The sequence below is a fragment of the Oryzias melastigma genome, linkage group LG6, assembly GCF_002922805.2.
Source record: "Oryzias melastigma strain HK-1 linkage group LG6, ASM292280v2, whole genome shotgun sequence".
NCBI classification, from domain to species: Eukaryota; Metazoa; Chordata; class Actinopteri; order Beloniformes; family Adrianichthyidae; genus Oryzias; species Oryzias melastigma.
The window spans coordinates 1,382,279-1,390,689 of NC_050517.1; the positions used below are offsets into that span (position 1 = coordinate 1,382,279).

Consider the following 8,411-nt stretch of genomic DNA (forward strand, 5'->3'; position numbering starts at 1 on the left):
AACCCATCAGAACCAGGACCCTCTGCAGAGGTCTGGGAACTCCTCGTCCTGCCTGAGGAGCTGGAGATGACGTCTGCTTTTGAACTTAGATTTTTGTTTAGCATCAATGAGAGGAAAAAGTGCAGCGGAGACAGAAGTGAACAGAAAGTCCAGTTCAGAGGACTGTGCTGGTTCTGGTGTGGGGGGCCTTACTTTGAAGTTTGAGTTACAGATGGTGACTGGTTCGGCCATGTCCTGTCCTTGAAGGAGAAAACGGACTTTAGATGTGGAGACTGTGTTAATACGAGTTGAAGGAACCAGGTTTCTAATCCAGCTCAGATTCAGGTTTCTGGAACCCCGTAGTGGATTACAGAAACCTGGTTTCCAGAGAGGTTTGTGAAGCCGTTACCTTTCAGGGCCACCGACAGTTGTATGTTGAAGGTGTAGGGGTCTTGGTGCTGGAGGTAAGGAAGAGGTTCTGGATCCTGCTGGAGGAGATCAGTCATGAGGAGAAACCTGACAGAAAAACATCTGCAGCTCAGCCTGAACACAAGTAGAAGTTTGAAGGAAATTCTTCTGCCTGAAACTCGTCTCTCTAATCTGATCTCTGGTCTTTACCAGAAACCAGACTGTGACTGGGTTCTGCAGAATCTGGATGGACCTAAAGGTCTGAGGTCACTGTGATTTGGACTTCAGGACCACTGTACTAAACAGACTAGAAGAGAGACAAACCGGTTCCTTTCCTTCAGCCTTTAGAGCTGGAAGGACCTCATGACAGCATCCGTGTTTGCGGTGATCATACCTGGACCGGGTTCGGCTCTGCGAAAGGTAAGAGCGCCTCCATGGGGACCACCCAGGGGGAGATGGTTGTCCCGAAGTTTTTCCCCAGGAAAGGTCCCAGAGGAACATACTCCCAAGCCTGGATGTCCCGAGCTGAGAGGGAAACGGCAGTGAGAAGACTTCCTGAGGTTCCACGAGGACCGCTGCAGTCCGAGCGGCGGCTCCGTCATCAGGACCAGACCGCTCCGAGACCCTCATCCCAACTGCTTCCCTGCCCCTCCGGCTCCTTCCAGTGGCTCCAACGGGGAGCTGCAGCGTGTCCCAACTTGTTTTTCTAAGGGGAGCTGTAGCGACCTGGGGTTGGGTCAGGTGACCAGCGTCACGTTCGTGGGGGGAGGAGAGAGGCCGTTCTCCATGTGCTCTGAAGCCGGAGTCTACATGGAAATGGAAGTCGTGACTGTCTAAAGTTATAAAAACGATGTTCTGTAATTCTGAGCGATAGCAGCTCCGCACTAACGTAGCTGACAGACGACTACGGATGACATCATCGAGTGGTAGCAACGTCCGGATTTGAAGACACTATTGTTCCTTAACCCTCCCTTCGGAGGGTGGAAAGTAGGGGGGGTGGAGCAGGAGGGGTGGGGAGGAGCTGGACCCGAGGGTTCGTCAGAACCGTGAGGGTTTTCCTCCCACAGGCCTCGGCTGCACCGATCGGCTCCTCCGGATGATCCGGGTCCTGAGACTTACCACTCCAGTCGTTCATCAGCACCATGCCAAAGATGTGCCGGTGGGCCTCGCTGATGGGAATGGGCTCCCCGAGCCGGCTGCCCGCTCCGATGAAGAAGGCCTGTGGAAGAAGGGGATCAGCAAAAAGCTAATCAGATCAGAGAAATACTTCATTCATCTCTGAAAGGGAAATTCAAGAGACCTGTTCAGACACCGGCCTTAGAGACCAAAAAACAAATAGACGAGTTAAGTAAATGTGTGATGGTCAGCCTTTGATTAGGAGACATATGGAGCTCTGCTGCCCTGAATCAGACCAGAGAGGAATCGTTTAATTCCAGCAAAAGTTCTACTTTATTTTTGAAGCTCTGATTAGATTGGAGAAGGTGACTCCCAGCCTCGAGGGCCACATGTTTTAATTGGCTGGACAAATCTGAACCAGGTAAGCAGTCATGAGTAGGTCTCATGCAGACACTGGGGCCCTCGAGGCCTGGAGATACCTATCCCTGGATTTGAGGCCCGTTTAGGCAGCAGAACCATCTCAGGAGAACCGCTGTGGTCCTGGATGAGATGCAGACAGAACCTTCTGGACGGAGAGGATTCAGGAAGTGAAGTCTGCAGAACCAGCCGGAACCGCCCTGGAACACATCATCCTCAGAGCCGGCAGCGGCGCCGGTTCCTGCTCAGATGCAGTAACTTCAGGTGAACGCTGAACTCACCATCTCCAGCTCGATGTCCAGCTGCTTGGATGGACCGAAAACGGGAGGTTTGGCTGTGAAGAGAGAAGCCGGTCAGATCCAGACGGACTGCTGGTGTTTGTGTCTCCTGCTGTCTAAACCAGATACGATGACCTTCAGGATGTCCTGATTCGTTGCAGGAACCTGTGAGCTACCAGCCGCGGGGTGACCGGCGCCGGTGAGAGGGCTTACTTTGGTCGGGCCTCATCTGGCCCCGAGGACGGCGGATGGGAGTCCCGGAGACCACCACAGACGAGGCTCGGCCATGGTACCCCACCGGAAGCCTCAACCTGCCAACCCCCCCGGACAGAGAGGACGGTTCAGTCTGAGCAGAAGCTGGGACGCCCTGGACTGAAGCAGGGGATCGCCGTCAGGCGTCCCAGCAAATCAGTCCAGCCCGACCCACACAGCTGCAGGTTCTGTCATCAGAACTTCTGGGTAAAAAGGAACGTTTGCTCTTCCTCCCTCTAGATGGTGCTGTTCTTCAGGAAGACAGATGGAAGCATCTCTTCAGGGTTCAGGATCCTCATTCATCACGGTAGTGAACCCGTTCGTACCAGTTTGGCATCAGGGCGTTGTCCTTCCCGCGGAACATCACGCCCACGTTGGTGGCGTGGTCTCTGGACGAGTAGAAGTCCGTGTAGTCCCCTGTGAGGAAACCGAGCAGGGTTTTCATCCTCTTTGAGGTTTCTTCGGGGAATCTAAATTTCGTTCTTAAGTTTGCAGTGACCCCCCCATGTTAGAAGCATACCGATGTCTGCAGGAAGGTGCATGGTGGCGGCGCTCTGATGGACAAAGGCCCTGCAGGACGACAGAGTTACAAAAACATCTCAGGAGTTCTCCAGAGCATTCATTCATACAGACGGGAGCGGGGGCGGGCTGTCAATGATTCACCGACTGCAGGAACAGGCTGAAGGTCACTGACTCCCAAACTAGAATCTCTGCAGGCCTTCATTCCTCACTCTGACTTCTCCATAACCTGATCTGAGCGGATCCTCCTCACAGTCCTCTCAGGACAGCAGCAGATCCACAACAAACGTCTGAAACTCGGACATCAAGCAGAACTGACCTGCAGGTCCACCAGAACCAGGAAGGACTGAAGATGATGAACAGGAACATGACTGAGGTTTCCACCGGAGAACTAGAAACTTCAGATCTAGAAGTCCTTTCAGGATGAACTGTATTCAGATACGTAGTTGTAGAGTTACATAAGTTAATTCTTTAACAGTTCTGGTAAATGTCCTGTCCGTCCTGGGAGATGATCTCTCCATGTGGACTTCCCTGAGGTTTCTTCTGTTTTCCCGGAATCTGTTTTTTTAGGAGTTTTTCCTCACTGGGAGGGAGGGTCTAAGGACAGGGATAACCCGGTTCATTTAGTCTGTTTAGTTTAGCAATCAGCTAATGTAGCCACAAGGGGGCCCAAGCCAGGGTCTCATTGTGCCGGTCCCAAGCCCGGATAAATACAGAGGGTTGTGTCAGGAAGGGCATCCGACGTAAAATCTTGCCAAATCAAATATGCGAATTAGACCTACGAAATCCATACCGGATCGGTCGAGGCCCGGGTGAACAACGACCGCCATCGGTGCTGTTCACCCACAGGGTGCCGGTGGCAATTGGACTACTGTTGGTGGAAGAAGGAGAGGAGGAAGGCGGGTTCGTAGGGAGAGAGAGAAGAGGAAAGTCACTAGTGTTGGACTGAGAGTTGGGACTTTGAATGTTGGAACTATGACAGGAAAGGGTAGAGAGTTAGTGGACATGATGCAGAGGAGAAAGGTAGACATACTGTGTGTCCAGGAGACCAGGTGGAAAGGTAGCAAGGCTAGAAGTTTAGGAGCAGGGTTCAAGTTGTTCTATCATGGTGGAGATGGGAAGAGAAATGGAGTAGGAGTTATCCTAAAGGAGGAGTTTGTTAGGAGTGTTGTGGAGGTAAAAAGAGTGTCAGATAGAGTGATGAGGAGGAGAAGTGTGATGGTGCCCATTTTTAAGAATAAGGGAGATGTGCAGAGTTGTGGTAACTACAGAGGAATAAAGCTGATGAGCCATACAATGAAGGTGTGGGAAAGAGTAGTGGAAGCCAGACTAAGAGCAGAAGTGAACATTTGTGAGCAGCAGTATGGTTTCATGCCAAGAAAGAGCACTACAGATGCAACATTTGCTTTGAGGATGTTGATAGAGAAGTACAGAGAAGGTCAGAGAGAGCTCCACTGTGTCTTTGTAGATCTGGAGAAAGCTTATGACAGAGTGCCCAGAGAGGAACTATGGTATTGTATGAGGAAGTCTGGAGTGACAGAGAAGTATGTCCGAGCAGTGCAGGACATGTATGAGGGCTGTAAGACAGTGGTGAGGTGTGCTGTAGGGGTGACAGAGGAGTTCAAGGTGGAGGTGGGATTACATCAGGGATCAGCTCTGAGCCCCTTCCTGTTTGCAATGGTGATGGACAGACTGACGGATGAGGTTAGACAGGAATCACCATGGACTATGATGTTTGCAGATGATATTGTGATTTGTAGTGAGAGCAGGGAACAGGTGGAGGTGGAGTTAGAGAGGTGGAGGTTTGCCCTGGAAAGGAGAGGAATGAAGGTTAGCCGCAGTAAGACAGAGTACATGTGTGTGAATGAGAGGAACCAGAGTGGAAGAGTGAGGTTACAGGGAGAAGAGATAAAGAAGGTGGAGGAGTTGAAGTATTTAGGGTCAACAGTACAGAGTAATGGAGAGTGTGGAAAAGAAGTGAAGAGGAGAGTGCAAGCAGGTTGGAATGGGTGGAGAAAAGTGTCAGGTGTGATGTGCGACAGAAGAGTTTCAGCACAAATGAAAGGAAAGGTGTACAAGACTGTGGTGAGACCAGCCATGTTGTTTGGACTAGAAACAGTGGGACTGAAGAAAAGACAGGAAGCAGAGCTGGAGGTAGCAGAGATGAAGATGCTGAGGTTCTCTTTGGGAGTGACCAGGATGGATAGGATCAGGAATGAATACATCAGAGGGACAGCACATGTTAGAGGTTTTGGAGATAAAGTCAGAGAGGCCAGACTGAGATGGTTTGGACATGTTCAGAGGAGAGACAGTGAATATATTGGTAGAAGGATGCTGAGTCTAGAGCTGCAGGAAAGAGGTCTAGAGGAAGACCAAAGAGGAGGTTTATGGATGCAGTGAATGAAGACATGAAGGTGGCTGGTGTTAGAGTGGAGGATGCTGAAGACAGGCTTAGATGGAGGAAACTGATTCGCTGTGGCGACCCCTGAAGGGAAAAGCCCAAAGGAAAAGAAGAAGAAGTTTAGCAATCAGCTGTTATTCATATTTTATGTCCGACTTTTTCCTTTTGTACAATTACCAGCATGAAGCCCAATGAGATCATTGTTTTGTGATTTTGTGTCATGTAAGCCTGCCCTCACTTCCCATCATCCCTTTGTTTACACTCTCTATCGGTAGCTTACAGCCCTCACACCCCCAACCTAACATCAGTGGTCCAACTAAACCAGCAGCAGTATCGTTTCTATCCAGCCGGACGGTTCTGATCCAGATTCCACCTCAGACCAGGAAAACTAAGACGTTCATGGATCTATTCGTCTGCAGGTGGGTGATCAGAAATGGGCGGAGCAAGGAGCTGGTGGCCTCCAGACTGTCACGCCTACATCCCTGCTACAAGCTTTAACAAACAGCGTTTTTTCATCGGCTCCTGATTCACGACGATTTGAGTCAGAATCTCAGTTTTAACTTTAACTTTAAATATGTTCCATCTTCAGACAACGCTGATAGAAACACCAGAAACGCAGCTTTCATCTGAGATGACGGATATTACACAGAGTACATAGCTGATGCATAGAGAAACAGGACATAGATTAGATAGAAAGTACATAGATGTACTTTTCATAGATTTCATCAGTGGTCTTCAACCATCGGACGTGGACCAGTACCGGTCTGTGGGTAACTCGGTACCGTCTGTGGGCCACTCGGTACCAGTCTGTGAGTCACTCGGTACCGGTCTGTGAGTAACTCGGTACCGGTCTGTGAGTAACTCGGTACCAGTCTGTGAGTCACTCGGTACCAGTCTGTGGGTTACTCAATTTCGGTCTGTGGGCCATTCGGTACCGGTCTGTGGGCCACTCGGTACCAGTCTGTGAGTCACTCGGTACCGGTCTGTGGGTCACTTGATACTGGACAGTAGACAGAAAAAAAATAATAAATGTGCTATCTTAGATTATTTTCTCTTAGTTTATTTCCTGATCCTGAAGGAAGTTTTATTTTGAAAAATTCCGTTCAAAAAAATAAGTCTTGGTCGTGTGTCTTGAAGCAGCTAGCTTCATGGTTACCTGGACTGCTAAGTCCCCTCAAAGCTAAAGAGCTAACAAAAACAATCACTAAAAACGTATTTTGAAAGTTTCTTTGTGAAAAAAGATCCAGTGAAACCGAGGAAGATCCTTTGGAGAACAGTAAAGCTGCTGTAGGGCTGCACGGTGGCGCAGTGGTTAGCGCTCTCGCCTCACAGCGAGAAGGCCCCGGTTCGAATCCCGGCTGGGACCTTTCTGTGTGGAGTTTGCATGTTCTCCCCGTGCATGCGTGGGTTTTCACCGGGGACTCCGGCTTCCTCCCACCGTCCAAAAACATGCTTCATAGGTTCATTGGTGACTCTAAATTGCCCCTAGGTGTGGATGTGAGAGTGAATGTGTGTGTGATTGAGGCCCTGAGACAGACTGGCGACCTGTCCAGGGTGAACCCCGCCTTCGCCCATCAGTAGCCGGGATAGGCTCCGGCACCCCGCGACCCCGAAAGGGAAGAAGCGGTCAAGAAGATGGATGGATGGATGGATAAAGCTGCTGTTTACAGATAAAATAATGAGGATTTATGCAAAGACCAAATCTGATCAACCTGTTTGTCCTGTAAGATAATCAGAGGATTGATGTTAAAATGACATTCTATGGTAAATAATCCAATATTGTTTCATTTATGGAATTTCTACAAATCAACATATTTGTTCCATTGAATCTTCATCATCTGTTTAAAATCTACTGATATTTTTAGACTATTTTAAACTGAATTTCTGGTGGCATCACTTTATTTTGAAAAAAGATGATCAGAAACTGGAGGCTTAAAAATGCCAGCTTCAGCCCCGTTTGGACCATGAAAATGTCCTCATACTGAAACGGGTCTGGACTGACCTGCTGCGGAGGCTGACGTCATCCCGCAGCCTGCTCTCACTGGTGGACAGCAGCGTCTGCAGGCTCCTCCGGGCTTCCCTCCAGGCCTCAAAGCCCAGATCCATGAAGGCGTTCAGTGTGGGCTGAAAGGACACGTTTCAGGGCGGTTCTGTTGGACCCGTTTTAACCGTCTTTATGACTGGTTCCTACATGTTTATGGGGCCAGTGAAGGTCTAGAAGACGAAACTTTTTGTTCATTAAAATTTATCATTTTACAGGTTTTTATAATGAATGGCTCCACCCACAAAAACAGTGGGAGGAGCTAATGACACAGAGGGCGGGAGCATGTCCCTCAGAGTTCTCATGCAAGTAAAAATGAGCAGCTGAGTCTGCTGAATACCTGTGCAAAGACCTCCTGGTTTCTGGACATGACGGGTCCATCAAACAGAGACCTGACCACACTCAGGTCCAAGACCTGGTCTCCAATGGCGACTCCGATCCGACGTTTGGGCTGCAGCAGAAAAACACAAGCCTTTGTGAGTCCCTGTGTGTTGGGCTGAAGGTTCTGGACCTGCTGACCGATGCACAGCAGGACCAGGAGAATCAGAACCCTGCAGCAGGAACATCTGGGCTGGAACGGGGGGTGGAGGCACAGAGAAGACTTGACCTCAAACTAGAAGACTCTGATGTGGCAGAATCAGAGCACCGGCAGAGCAGAAAGTTCTGCAGAGATTCTGCAGAACACACAACTTCTCTGACGTGGAATTCTTCTCCATGAAGACTTTCAGGAATCGGTTGGACTCCAGCTGGAGGACTCACGTTGTTGGCCGTGGAGAAGACTCCGTACGGAAGGTTCTGGAAGGAGAAGTCACAGTCGGGGTCCACCTTGATGAAGGACATGTTGTTCTGCTGCCGAGCCGAGCCGCTGAGTTCAGGAAGATGAGGAGCTGACACCTTCCAGATGTGGAGCTGCACAAAGGCCCCGCCCCCCACAGCTCAGCCAATCAGAGGCTGCCATTGGTGTCCTCCCTGCTGCAGCTGCTGAACATGACTCAGCAGA

At 49.9% G+C, this 8,411-nt stretch overlaps 1 protein-coding gene across 2 annotated transcripts; it reads right to left on the reverse strand.

Annotated features, from left to right (window-relative positions):
• Positions 1–192: 192 nt before the first annotated feature.
• fah (fumarylacetoacetate hydrolase (fumarylacetoacetase)) lies at positions 193–8,336 on the reverse strand (the record flags this gene model as incomplete). Of its 2 annotated transcripts, none has more annotated exon segments than XM_024281153.2 (11): positions 193–239; positions 389–467; positions 782–912; positions 1,507–1,606; positions 2,202–2,254; positions 2,412–2,509; positions 2,777–2,867; positions 2,971–3,020; positions 7,373–7,494; positions 7,752–7,862; positions 8,171–8,336. In XM_024281153.2, coding segments are annotated over 11 exon segments (963 nt in total), but the record flags the coding sequence as incomplete, so codon positions are not given.
• Between the last annotated feature and the right edge of the window lie 75 nt (positions 8,337–8,411).